Source organism: Anopheles nili, chromosome 2 (genome assembly GCF_943737925.1).
Source record: "Anopheles nili chromosome 2, idAnoNiliSN_F5_01, whole genome shotgun sequence".
In the NCBI taxonomy this organism is placed as follows: domain Eukaryota; kingdom Metazoa; phylum Arthropoda; class Insecta; order Diptera; family Culicidae; genus Anopheles; species Anopheles nili.
In genome coordinates, this window is record NC_071291.1 from 42,817,038 (window position 1) to 42,831,229 (window position 14,192).

Sequence of the window (14,192 nt, forward strand, 5' to 3'; positions counted from 1 at the left end):
CAACTTTCGATTTCCGATCGCGACTCGGTGGCAGTCGGTGGGACTTATCGGCACCGATCGACGACAACGGTGGAGTTCCGCTTCGGTGTCCCGGTGGCATAGTTTTCTCGCCTACTCGGCCGTCCTTTTGGGCTAGTGAAATGTGCGCCATGGAGACAAATTGCACTTTGCGCGCGGATACGTGCCCCCAGAGGAGTCGATCGGTTCTGTGGTTCTGTCCCCCTGGAAGGGAACAGAGAGAGAGAGAGAGAGAGAGACAGAGCGAATATCGCTCACTCACGTCGATCGACATTCGACAGCCGCGTGCGTGCGCACGTGCTCGGCATCGCTTGAACGCGCCTTCCATTTTATGAGGCCATCGACCACAATCGAAAGAGGGCTTTCAATTCTTCCCCACACGGGAACCAACATTTCCGGATCTTTGGTGGAGGCCACCGAGGCCACAGTGTCATCTGCGCTTAAAGCGTATGAGCACCATTTACGCATGCAAAGCATGCGTGACAGTTCCAACGTGCGCAAGCGAACCTCAACATTGCGCGAGCGCGCGCGTGCGCTTTCTTTGGCGTGGCGGCATTCAGGTTCAGACGACACGATTATTAAACGCTCGATAGAGCTTTGATTGTTTGTTTTACGTGTGCGTGTGTGTGTGCGCGCGCTAAGAAAACGTTCCGAGGGGATGGAGGCCACAAAATTTGGAGACCGTTAAAATTTCTCTTTCTTTTTGATCGTGAGCGGGACCCCAGAATTCTAGAGCCGCCAGCCCGTGTTTGAGGTTATGTAGATGACATCGATTTGCAGGGGCCATAGCCCATGACACCAGGCCCACTCCCGGGTGGTTCACGTCGAGAAAGCCGGGAAAGAAAAGAAGCCCCGACTGGTGGCGGGGTGGAGTTTTTGTTTTGTGTTCGCGCGTTTGAGATGGCAAGCGTTTGGAGCATCGATTCGAAGCCGGAACAATGGTTCAGGGCACTTTCTCAGTTGCCGGTTCAGGGCACTAGAAGGGCCACGGGTACGTACAGTTGTGGGCGGGCGAGTGTGTGAGCCACCGGAACGTGGCATTTATTTTAGCGACCCTTGGCGATCCGGTAGCCGTCAGTTAATTGAGTGATTTTGTGCCAACCGGACGCGCTTCAGGTGGAGCCAGCAGCAGCAGCACCAGCAGTAGCGGCGAGTTTGATTGTTTTGGGAAGTGGCTGTGTATCCTTGGGTTGGGAGGCCTTGGGTTTTCTGGTGAAAAATGTGGAAATTCGTCCCGATCGTGTTGGTGGCGATTATCGTCGTCGGGATGGTCCGAGCCGCGGAGGATGAGGCCAAACTGGCGAAGGATTCGTATTTGGTGGCGTTGACAAACTCGCACAAAATTAACGCCCAACCGTTCAAAGGTAACGTAAAGCGCTGATTTGTTGCAGCTGGAAAGTGAAAGTTGTGCGGTGCTGTGAGTGGTTTATTTGAATAAACAATGCGTTAAATTTAACGAAGAGAATATTCTTTATTTTGTGAATTGTTGGCTTCGAGTGTTCGGTGGTTTTGGCCTGCTCTTGTTGATGAGCCTTACAAGGGCTTTTCACCATCAAAATTAAGAGTTCGAGGTTGAAAATTGTTGAATTGATTGTTTAAATACGTGCATTCTTGCGATACGTTACTTTATTCTGCGTAAATTTAGAAAAAAGTTAGATTTTTCTTATGGTAATAGTTTACAATGTACTTCAAAACGTCAGAATTACGGGTCTCCGAATGTTAATTATCCTATTTTTTATCGTGCATGTTTTATTCTGATCGTAAAGCGTTCTCATGTTATTTGAATAATACTCAAAGTTTAATACGGGTAATTGAATAATTCAACCGATATTTACTTCTTCGATTATCCGGCATTTAAAATTCGACTCGATTATACGGCACACCGAATTTGTCGCGTTTATCCGGCAGTTTGTGTTTGTCTCGATTATCCGGGATCAGGTGCTACCTGCTGCGTGTTCTGCGACCCTGTTACTTAGCGGAACATTTTTCGCTCGCCGGAGGAACAAATTTTTCGCATCCCCGACACTCGCGGCTCGATTGAAGTGGCTGCGTGCTTTCGTTTGGTTAATTTCAAAGCGATCTCGAAATGAATCGTTCCACCTACTTGAATGATAAGTCACCCATTGCCGTGTTTAATGAATTATGTGAATTTACTTTGTCGTATACTATTTTGCCATTTGTTTCTCACGTGTTGGATCATTTGCATAAGCTACATGCAAGATATTTCAACCAATTTCCTGATGGCTGTGCGCTACTCGTTTATGTTATCGACGATATTTTAAATACTGACGGCTTTTCCACAGGCACACCGATTCGGATATCGCGTGGGGACTACAATGTTGCCCCGTCCAGCTCCTACGACTACAGTCTTCCCTCGGGAAGCTACGGTCCTCCCACTGCAACCGGTAACGAGTTGTACCAGCCGGTTCCTCACAAAGAGTACGGTCTCCCGCCGAAACCCGTATACGGACCACCGAAACCGATCTACGGACCTCCTCCACCGCCACCACCACCACCATCCGGTCCCATGAGCCATGGTATGCCGTACTTCAGCCCCGAGAACTGGCTGCTCAGCAAGCTGAAGTTTAAGTTCGACTTGTTCACGGTCGCAAAAATCCTGCTGAAGTTGGTTATCTTCAAAAAAATCGTAAAATTCATCGCCCTGCTTTGCCTGCTGTTCTTCATCCCGACGCTCAAACCATCCGGTGGTGGTGGCCACAGCGACGAGAGCAGTGAAGAGGAGCGCCGACGGTCGTATGATATGAAATGTGAGTCTTTAACGGCGGTTGTGCTGAACATAAATAATCTCTTTCCACTCGTGTTCGATTCAGTTGACTACCAACGGCGGGTTAGCAACATGACGCAGTTCGCTCTGACCGCGCTGGAGGCTTTTACCGTTGACAATGCCCTTTATTGCCCAGAGGAGAACCTGCTGTCCTGCCGATTCAAGCGCATGTTCGACGTGATCGATGAGTCTTACCCTGCATCGAGGTAGTCATCAGTGTACGCAAGGGAATCTGCATTATAATAGTTACTGATGGGTTTTTATTTTATTTTCTTTCACTCATTTCATAAGGATTTACTCCATCTACCTTCCAAAGGAAGCCACGAATGACAGCAGCAGCTCTGCGTCACGATCCTCGGAGGAAAACGATCGAATGGGTGCACATGTCGATGCCAATGTCGGGCAGGAGGAACAATTTTAGCATTGCGCCAAGCGCTGGAGGTTCCGGATTTGAGTGCGCATAGGGAAAACCGGATATAACGGGGTGTTGTTTAAGGGCATAGCATTTTGTTGAGTAAAGTATTTATTAATTTATTACCAAATCCTACGAGAAAATGTGTTTAATTGCTATGAACATTAGCGGATACGCACGCAGCCAGTTGGGTCGCGTGCGGCACCATGCGTCTCCATCAGAGAACTAGCGTAGAAATGTGAAAGAAAAATAAAACACGCTTAAGCTGAGTCAAACCGAGTTTGTTTTCAAACGAAATCCTAACCTACACTTGCTTGCTACAAATGTATCTTAACGCCTATTATTAATCGTAGAACTAATTACACTAACTTACTCTAATACATCTCCATGTAAGAAGGCACGAAAAAGGTAAAAAAAATCTCATAGAATAATTAGCCTAACAATCGAGACAATATCACCGGTTGCCGCAGGACGACGCGAGATTGCGTGCAGCGGTTCTCAAAGACTGAGCGTGCTCATCGTGTACGGTGCGATGCCCATTTTTTGCTTCAACTTCTTCAGAAACTGGGCGGCCACTTTGTCATGGGTGCGTGTTTCGAGTGCCGTCACGGAGTAGGAAGCTGTAAAAGATATGTAAGGTTTAACTGGGTTAGATTCACTCGAGGCAAGCGTGCAGCAGAAACATCCGGATACCGTCACCGAGACTAACCGATCGTGAAGGGAAGGCTAAGCGGCAGGCTGAGAGGGGCAATTTCGTACGCTTCACTTGCATCACCCACGACCGGGATGGCGTCGAGCCGCAGAAAGCACTCGCCAATGTGTTTCTGGCTTAGACCAAGCAGCTCCGACACCTTCACGTTCAGCATCAGCAGCGCGTCCTTCAGGGAATGTTGGACCGGGTTGATTTTCCTACAAGACAAAAGCAACACATGAATTCTGATGCACCACACACGATCCACGCCACCACTGCGCCTTACAGAGTGAACGATTCATTGTAGTTAGGGGAGAAGTTTTTCGACTTAGTCCGGGTCTTAAACTCGGGCAACGTGGCACCAAACCGATCGGGTGGCAGGACATTGATCTTAACGTAGCTATCGCACGAGTGCTTGTAGTCCTTCGGCAGACGCAACTGCTCAGCCCGCAACACCTTGATCTGGAGCCCATCTGGTTGGAACCAACATCGCACGGTTAGCAACCCGTTCTCGGGTTCCTCGAGCTGCTCCTGCTGGCGATAGCGCTCGAGGTAATACCGCTGGATGAGGTCACTCGTGGTGCAGCTGAACGTTTCCAACCGTTCACCGATCATCGAACACGCCACCTTGTCACCGAGCGTGCCGAAGTAGTGCTGCGTGAAATGCGTGAAACAGTCCCGTAGCCGCTGAAACGTTGCCAGCGAGTCTTTTTTCTACAACAAAATAAAACGTGTGTTTAAAGAAGGAAGTCTGAATAGAAATTAAGTGGAAGGCGTCCTATAAAGAGCACCCAGGGAACCCACCTCTAACAGCTTTTTGATGATTTCGTCCATCGTCGCTTCGAGCATGGTCCACAACTCCAGCTCGACCGTGTGCAAGTCCTCTTGGGACAGTTCTTCCCGCAGCAACGCGGACGATTGCACGATCCAGTGTCGCAAGCGTTCCACGTTCTCTGCCGGCGCTGGGTGAGGTTTGCTCGAAAAGAACCCTCCAGTTCCACCGGAAGCCGCACCGGGATTTCCACCGTTCATACCAACCTCTCCACATGTCACCACAAGCGCCCGAGTCGTTTGTGACACGTGATCGTTGATGAAGCGAACGCATCTCTGTCGCCAGCTCGACAAACCCTCGATCGGTAGCATCTCGTCGGCCAGCAATTGCTCGAGGGACGTTTTGCGGGTTTTTGTGGGATCGGAATCGATGGGTTCACCGCTAGTGCGTTGTTGGCTGTAACCGAGTTGTTGTGGCAATCGCACCAGGCTTTCGGTAAGGATGGTCACGTTCGATAGCACCGTAAGGGATCGTGCCAATGTTGCTAACTGTGCGCCGTTTAAACCAGTCGACGTCCCACTAGGTGACCCATCCATAGCTTTCACCTTGGAGAGTAACCGATCGGCGTAGAAAATGCAACAGCTGCAGATGTCCTGTAGAGAGCGAGAAAACAAAAGAAAAATCAATACTCATTCACACCTCCACGGGACGTATACTTACGCCTATGCTTCGTTTGAGAAACTTCTTCATTTCGTCCTTATCTGGCCAGGCTAGCTGATCCCAGAAGATCTTGATCTGCGCTATGATCTCGAGTATTTCACCGGTCGAGGAGGAACACTTCGCTGGTCGATCACCGGTGGACGTGCCACCAACCGGACGCAGATCATCCTCCTCGAGCACCGTAACGACACGAGAAATTGTCTTGATCGCGAACACATCCAGATAGTAAACGATACCACCCCGGAACCACTGGTGGAACTCGACGATGTACGGGTTGTGAGCGCACTGCACGACCGTGTCGGTTTGCTGCAGGAACAGCTTCAACACTAGGTACAGCTCGAACAGAGTCGAGCTCATGTCGAGACTTTCCATCTCAGCACGCCGCTCAAGCTGCTCCATACGGAGCGTGATCTTCTTGAATCCATTGCAGATCGTCTGTACGATCGGTCGGAGATGTGACACGATGCGTGTTTCGTGTTGGATGCAGATCTCCCTGCTGTAGTCAATATCCAGCACGCTACAAAAATAAAAAATGATCTCAGTGTTTCGATTCGTGTTTCCATTTGATAAAATTTCAACACAAACCGACTCACCTCTTGAAGACACCGTCGTAGTAGGTTTTCGCTCGCAACAGATCCGACTGGAGCAGCTGTACGAACTTGATCAGCGAACGCAGCTTGTCCTCGTTCGATTGGCTACCCTCGATGGAGGCCGCAAGTGCCGCCTCGAACCATGTCCTTGCACCCAGCTGAACTCCCAGCACCATCGCGTCCTTCATGGTGGAATGTTTCGTGCAGTCCAACGACATTTGCTTTAGGCTCCTGAAAACGTGGTCAGATGAGTGTCCATTTTTGTTCTGGATGTCTCTATGGCGATGTCCATGCTCCTGTTCACTTACCTCACGGTTGTATCAACAAACAGACTCGCACCCTTTCGCGTTGCCAACTGATCTGCCTTCGTGAGCAACTGCAACACGGATGTGATCGTTTTGACGATGTCCTTATCGCCGGCAATCCGCTTGCGCATCTTCACGATCATGGACAGACAAGAAGGTAGCAGCTGACGAGCTCCGTTCCAGAATCGTTCACGCTCCTCATCCGTAGTAAGCGCAACATCATAACTCACACACAGCTTATCAAGCACACTCTCCAACAAACCGATCGACAGCGGATACGTCAGGTGGATCTGCGTGTAAACGAACCACGCGATCAGCGTCTGCTCGGTGGCGTTTAGGTTGGCGCACTTGGTGTACTGCTGTAGAATGGCTTCACCTTCGCTGGTGAATTTCCCAGCCCACCAGTAACGCGCTACGCTAGAGCTACGCAGCTCATACTGAAGTATGCACCGTAGCATCTGTTCGTACTCGCGTTTGGCTGTCGGTTTTTCCAGCTTGGATGTGAAGAAAAACTTCACCTTGATCGTGCCTTGCGGATTGGGATTTTTCTTCTTCGACAGGTTGTACCACGACACCAGCCCGGTGGAGGTGATGGACTGAAAAAAAAACAGGAATGCGATTAGTTTTCAGAGGCGTTTTTCTGTGAGAAAAACTAAATTTGAGAATCGATGAAAAACGTCAAACACCAGCTCGAGCAATGTAAGTGCGCAGCGCCATCTGTGTTTTGATAGGAGAACCATCTTGGGTTGAACGATTTTTAGCGACTGAATGTTTTTCTTGCGATGTTCAGAATAATTACTAGCTCCACATGCACTCTTTACATGAAATTTCATAATTAAGAACATTTATAATTACCTCCAAAGGAATGCTCGCTCGGCCAATCATCTTCGCGTGTGACGCCACCGGTTTAAAAAGCGAAAGCAGATACTTCCTAGCGATGCGGAACGCTCGCAAGAATTTATTCGGGTTGTTGCAGTTGTTGAACACCTCGATCAAGAGCGTTTCCTTAGTATCCTGCTTAACGGCTCTGCGGGTGGTAATGCAAAGGTATAGAAACAAAAACACCAATCAAAATCTGCTGCTAGTCGCTTGCCACGTGGTACAAATTTGCGTTCCCTTACACCGGAAACTGCTGGTTCCACGTGGGATTGACCGTTCCCGGTACCGTCGCCGTTCGGTGGCATTCTCGCGGCTTTTCCTGCAGGTACACGATCACAAACGCGTTCGGTAGCTGTTGCTCAGTAGCGTCAGGTTGTCCGGTGGTAAGTTTCGCCTCCAAAATTTCCACACGCAAGAAGATGTCTTGCGCAAGCATGCTTTCAACGCGCTGTTCGAGTACGGCATGTTTGGCCTCGTCCACACCGAACACTTCCTGGATGTATGAGTACAAGCCCTTCTGGGTGAGCTTCTTCTGCCGGTCGACGACGTTACCCTGCTTGATCTCGTGCAGCACCTTCTCGTAAAGCACCTCCGCCTGTGACGTGATGAAAGCGTGGAATAATTAGTATAAAACTAATAGAATTAACGAGAGCATTCAAAAGCCATATATTAAACGATAGATTCATGGATGGATTAACCCATTATAGCACCCCAAGCGGTATGAAAGTAGTTTCTGAAGATGAATCCGCCCCATGAGAGGGAGATTGATCGAGATTGCTTTGTCCATTCCGCTTTATTTTCGTTACACTAAAGACATTGCTCTCGTTACCATGGCTACAATCGACAGCAAATCACACGCAGCAGCCCTATTCGTAACGTAAACATTTGTTCCTGTGAGCACTGTAATTTGTCTTGTCTGATCTCGTGATCTGGTGGTATGAAGTTCCTAGATTTAGCACACAATCCCATCCGTATTTGGGCGCCAATTTTCTTTCCACATTTAACAACAGATCACTCAAACCATTCGCAATGTGTTTGCAAAGAATGCGGCCACTTCACTAGCTTTTACACGTCAATCTGGTTTCCCATCAATTACAGAATACTAGTTGGCTTATTAAACCGTCTTTAGAAGACCTTATCAGATGAGAACTTCTGCTTGCTTTTCATCACATCTCATTGCTCAAACAGGCGTGAGTATGTGTGTGTGTGTGTGTGTTTCCTCCCGCTTATTTGCAAATGAACATTATCAACATGCTCAAGTGATCCGCTTTTTTTCTACTCCAACAGCGACCAAGCCCTACACCAACGGATGAATGCATCCAGATGTTGTGCCGGCCTACTTGGACGTGAACGGTCTACTCGACGAGGTTTACTCGTACACGCCAGCAGCACTTTGACTGATTACCATCTTTGCAGCACCCGCAGCACGTCCACACCGTAGTTGTCCAACCGTAGGTTGGCCTTTTTGCCCCAGCGATGTCTAATTGTTTGTGGAAAACCACCGTACGCGGAAATTCCGTCGACACTAACTGGACGGACTTCACGATCACGCATCGGATCTAATCGAAGAAAGGAAAGCGAGTCCGGCAGATGGAATTGTTCGTAACTGTTGGCGACGGCTCGCGAAGGGCGACTAAAAGTGCGTATTAAAAATAGCACCCCCGCTTCACGATGATGTTGGCCATGTGACTGAAACTCCGCACAATACGACTGCTTATTTGCAAGAGATAAACGGTACCGGACTTATCACCATGCTCGGGTGTTTCCTGCACTTTTGCAACGACCCAGCCGAGGTTTTTGACAGCTTTGACTCATTCGTGCTGGGCTTCCGGAATCTGGCCCACTTGTAAGATGCAGATTGTGCTGACCATGTTAAGTGGCATAGGCGGTACAATGTAGCATTCCGCTTGGTGCATTATTCCGCTTGGTGTATTATACATGAATCCACAAAAAGAAAATCCCCCCGATCGTACGCAATTTCCGACGTATGTTGGCGTTATCTTTTGGCCCCTTTCCAGGCTCCCACGCTCCGGCGTTTTTGCAGCAGTTCCACGGTCTTGCTGATCGCTAGCTCAACGAGATCGAGAAGAAGCGAAAAAAATGCCTTTCCGGAGGTGTTTGGAGCACGTCCATGCCCCATCTTGCGTCGGTAAAAATAGGTCCAGCTGGGTGAATTGAATTACGCTCCATTACTTCGACACGCGTTGGGTTGGGTGATCGCTAATCTTGTCCGTCGTTAATTATTTCGCTTAGAACTCGTTGCTCGCTGCCCGTTGTTTTACAAAAAGGGACTGGGACTATTTATGGACACGGGCACACAAAGCACCGCATTGACGGCGGATGGGAATTGAACACTTACGTAGTTGACCGCTTCCGTCGCACCCGGGGGTAGTGGGGCTCCATTGGTGGCCAACCCGTTGGACGCCACCAGTGCGTCCGGGGGTTCGTCTCCGTGCGGTTGAACGGGATTGTTTACGTGCAGCAGAAATGCGTCCGAGCGTTGCTTCAGCAGGGTGCCGAATTTCTCGAAGAATGGCTTCCGGCGGGCGACGGCGGTGGTCGGTGGCGGGCGGCTGCGGGGTCGCCGAATCGGGGGCGTGGGGGGAAGAAAGAAAGGAGAGAGCTTCGCGGTTAGGAGGGTGGCAGTGGCAGTGGTGTGAACTTTGGGTGTGCTGGAAAATGCGGTTTCGAAAGCGGCCAACGGGAAAGAAAGAGAGAAAGAAAGAACGTGAAGCGATGAAAACGCGGAAAACTTATGCGTCCAATACCAACACACACACACATACATACGTCGAAACGCTCTAGGTTAAACATGCTAAAATTCAACACCAACGGGGCGATTGGGAAAGCGCGTTTGCAAGATTAATTTAATAGTTTGATCGATGATGTCCCGGCTGCATGGGGGCGCATGGGAACGACAAGAAAAACGCGAAAAATCCCAAAACCTTTGCAGTCTTTGCAGTTCGCTCAAGACGCAACAAACTACTTGAGGTGTGGTTTATGCCCATTCTCTGGCCCCCCTCCGTAGGGAATGCTATCTCGCCTGATGTGCTGTGAAGATCGTTTGAACTTCATTTTCACGGTGCAGGGCTTCATCGATCATCGGCCAGGCGCGTGTGAGTACGTCATTTTTTTGTTGTTGCGTGGGAGGGAGTTGGAGAAAGAAAAGAAAAGAAGCGAACAAAAAAAAAAAGCGAAAGCCAAAACCTCTTGAAAGCTGAAGGATATAGTGCAGGTTCTCGAGAAGCCGGTGTCCTTGTTCGGTTATTAATTCAGCTCACACACGTTCCACTGGGCCTGGTTTTGGACACGTTGGCGTGGGTTGACGTGACATTTCTCTCTCTCTCTCTCTCTCTCTCTTTGTCCACGAGAGAAAAAAATGGGAAACAAAATCCTGTCTCATGTTCACAAACCCACGAGCTCCTTTTCCAAAATTTCCAGCCCACTCATTTCGTGGATCGTGCAACTAAAAGCCGGTCTCAACAACCGCCTGTGTGTGTGTGTCCAGAGAGGAAGGAAGGGTCGGCCAAAACCGGTTCGGTGGGTTAGAGAGGCGCGTAATTATGCGCAATGACCGCGGCTCGGGCCGCGCGGTCAGTGCAAAAGTCAGGAAATGTCAATCGTGAAACCTTCGACGGTCAAACCCGGTCTCTTGGTGGCACGGTTTGTGGGCACGGGTTGGGTGGAAGCCAGACCAGGTGTGGGGGAGAGGGGGGGCGATAATGATTGGCAGCATCGCTAGTTGGGTCGGGGCTTGCATTGATAAGTGCATCGTGGTTGATTATAATTCCATTGCTTCAGGAAGGAATCAAAGCCACATTATTTCAGACGATAATTCCTCACTCGCCACCGTTGAGTCACCCTTTTCCGGAAGGGACCACCGAAGGGCTGAAGCCCAAAGGGGAGAAGGGAATCAATATTTAACAAGCGTAAGCAAATCGGCTCGTCTAATGTTTGAGGAGACGCTCTGTTTGTAGCGTTTTTTTTAATGATGGTGAGGAGCAAACGGCTCAACGGAATTCGCCAGGCGGTCGATGGAAATATTCCCATTCGATCGCAGTTGAAGGTATCGCGGGCTGACAAACAATCGATTTTATGGTAATACTCTATTTAATCAGGTGCCTTTCCGAATATGAATTGCTAATCGATATGGTAGCGAGATGAGTCTTTGATCATGGGAAAGATAGAGGGGAAAAAAAGGGTAAAAAAGAAACAGAGAGGGACGTGAAGGTAATGATAGACACCATAATGGATGTGGTTCGTTGTGATTGAAGTAATTCTTCAAATTTATTCCCCCTGAAGCTGCCAATACTCCTTCCAGACGATCGTTGAAACGGTCAATAGGTCCCAACTTCCCGATGCGCTAGACTTTCTATTTGAACTGTAAACGAGGATTACCGAAACGAAACAAACTCTCCCAAAATTCCAGTTCAGTAAGGAACGTCTCTTCAGTTAACTGCATTTGCTTTGTCGTTCTCTGTTTGCTAATCAGCCGTAGAAATATTCCCCAGCCGCTCATGTGCAAAATCCCCGGCGGTTTAAAATGGAAATCTCAGCCTCCAGCAGCTCATTATCTTCCACGGCACCCAATTGGCACCCTGCTGAAAGATTTGTCGCATGACTTATGGACGTGAATCACTCCATCAACAACTGGCCGGTTATCCGTCGACCAGCCCAAAACGGCCACTTAGCATCGTCTTTTAGTGCATACACACACACACACACACGCGAATTTCCCAACCCCTTTTTCGCACACGATCAAGCATGGCTTACGCAATGTACTCGCGTTCGCGCTCACAAACGTGGCGATATTCGTACGCAAAACTTTGCGAAAACTTATCTCCCCGGCCAGCATCTTTGATCGCAACACATCGTCAGGTAAAAGTAAGACATGCCTTCCCCACTTGCCACCCACTTGGGTCTGCGATTGCAATTCCGCGATAGGGGATGGGAAAAAAAGGGATAATACATTTAGGCGACGATACTTTGGCGCCCTTTCGATTCGGCCGTTACGCCGATGTGCATGCAAATGACCATTACGCAATCTGGAAGCAGTTATGATAACAATGCTAACACCCCCCCTGGAGAGGGTGGGTTTGTGCGTCATCAAACATTCCTTATCCCCCGATCGAGCGGTTCTTGAGCACATCGCATTTCACAAGCTCCAAAAGGGGCGCTGCAAGCGGTTAAAAAACTCACCCTCGGCTCAGGATGAGGGCAGTTTGCGAGAGCCATCAAAGCGGCCGTTTTATCGGATTCGCGTTGAGCCCCACAAACTAGCAGGGGGGGTTGAAGATGCGGCAGATAAAGAATGCGCATGGGTGAGTGGATTTGGTTTTTATGAACGACCCGAACGGACGTCTAATTAGCGAGCCCGTCCAAGCAGGGTGAGCCACTCAATCACGTAAAAATAGGCCTTTGGCGCGTATAAAAACACGCAAGAGAATTACAGCCAAACCCCCTTGAGGGGTGGAGCGACGGAATCATAACGAGAAAATGGTCAAACACCCCCATCCTTACCACACGCGTCCCATTAACGTATAATTCTAAGCCGTCCATTGCGAGCGAGGAATCTCGAGAGAAACACGGCTTGTTTTTTCGTTGTTGTTGCAACTGCTACTGGGGGCGGGTGTGGTGGCGCTTTTCCATCACTTGCAAATAAGGGTTGCATTCGTGATGATGTGACGCTCTCGGATAAGGTTCCGGAGGAGTTGCTGCTGCTGGTTGGGGCGGGGGCAGAGTGAACCGGTCGACAAGCCATTGTAAACCGGCAAAAGGGGGCTGTGCGATTGAGTAACCCCTTGCGATGCCAAAGAACCTGTTTCAACGCCTACTTGGATCAACCACACGAAACCCCAGGAAAGCGGCTAGTTGCGCGAACAGAACGCCGGACGAGAGCACGGATTTTTGGATTTTCTTTTCGCACACCTTTTGTGCACGGTGAAGACGGTGTTGAACCTCATTTGCATCGGTGTCACGGTGTGGGGTAAAACTTTTACTTTTCCTGCCCACGAAACGGTCCCCTTCTGGACGGTTCGAAGAGGAGTACGTTGACCACCGAGCCGCATCCTCGAGAGAGATTGTTTCAGTTGCGTTGGTGCATCAGTTCAAACGGCAACGTGGGTTTTAAAATTACTGTCACCGAAATAAAGAAGCACACGATTGCACGGATCGAAACGGAATGCCGGGACCGAGCAGGAATGCCGAAGAAATAGGGAAATTCGAACAAAACGAAAACAGGGAAAGCGAGAAGGAATGAAGAAAACGCATACTGAATCGGCCTCCTACCGTTCTTTTGTTGAAGGAGGCTCGAGCGTCTTGAAAGGAGACGAATACGGCGAAAAACCAAAACAAAAGACCAAAACATCAAACACACACGAAGCTGATCAAAGGTGATCAACACACACACACTTTTTCCGCTTTTCTCGCGTGATCACTTACCCATTGCTTAAGGAATTGTCCGCCACCACCGTTGCCGTCGATCCTCCTGGCGGTCCTTTGACAGCGCGATCTTCATCATTCACCACTGACATTTCGACCAACGTGTGTGTGTGTGTGGAAGCACTCGCGCGTATTTCACCGGGAACCGATTTCGGTTTCAACTTTATGTGTTTTTTTTTGTGTATTTTTTTGTTGCTTGTTCTATGCTTTTCCCCACCCTGTTGGGTGAGACGAAAGAGCCTTTCCACCGCGGGGTTGCAACCGCAATGAACGAACGAACGAACGAACGGATTGGCGAATCCTATTTTTACAAGATCAGCACAAATCACCAAACATCGGCACAAATCACGTAATCGGGAGCGGGATTTTCCTCAACCGCTGCAAGTCGCCGCCGAGCAAATGCAAAGCAGTAATGCTGCCTTTCACGTCTCTCGGTCGGGCAAACCTGGCACACACGCTTAAGACTCACTGTACACTGCGCCGTGAACCGGAACCGCAGGTAAAGAACTCACCATCGAAAATGCCCCCCAAAACCCAAACGACAGCACAATATTTCGACACCGAAAAGCCACGCGCAAG

At 49.3% G+C, this 14,192-nt stretch overlaps 2 protein-coding genes across 2 annotated transcripts; one reads left to right on the plus strand and one right to left on the minus strand.

The window, feature by feature from the left end:
* Positions 1 to 943: 943 nt before the first annotated feature.
* On the plus strand, positions 944 to 3,224 carry LOC128723439 (uncharacterized). The gene is made up of 4 exons (XM_053817185.1): positions 944 to 1,382; positions 2,322 to 2,786; positions 2,850 to 3,009; positions 3,095 to 3,224. The coding sequence occupies exons 1-4, from the start codon at positions 1,238 to 1,240 to the stop codon at positions 3,222 to 3,224; spliced, it is 900 nt and encodes a 299-aa protein (XP_053673160.1). The 5' UTR covers positions 944 to 1,237.
* Positions 3,225 to 3,378: 154 nt separating this feature from the next.
* Positions 3,379 to 13,705, minus strand: LOC128723450 (protein unc-13 homolog 4B-like). Its single transcript, XM_053817196.1, has 11 exons — positions 13,614 to 13,705; positions 9,532 to 9,745; positions 7,415 to 7,767; positions 7,149 to 7,320; positions 6,297 to 6,889; positions 5,992 to 6,219; positions 5,399 to 5,915; positions 4,711 to 5,331; positions 4,193 to 4,620; positions 3,925 to 4,124; positions 3,379 to 3,835 (listed from the first exon to the last, which is right to left on the minus strand). Exons 1-11 carry the CDS (start codon positions 13,703 to 13,705, stop codon positions 3,714 to 3,716), a joined length of 3,540 nt encoding a protein of 1,179 aa, XP_053673171.1. The 3' UTR covers positions 3,379 to 3,713.
* Positions 13,706 to 14,192: the final 487 nt, after the last annotated feature.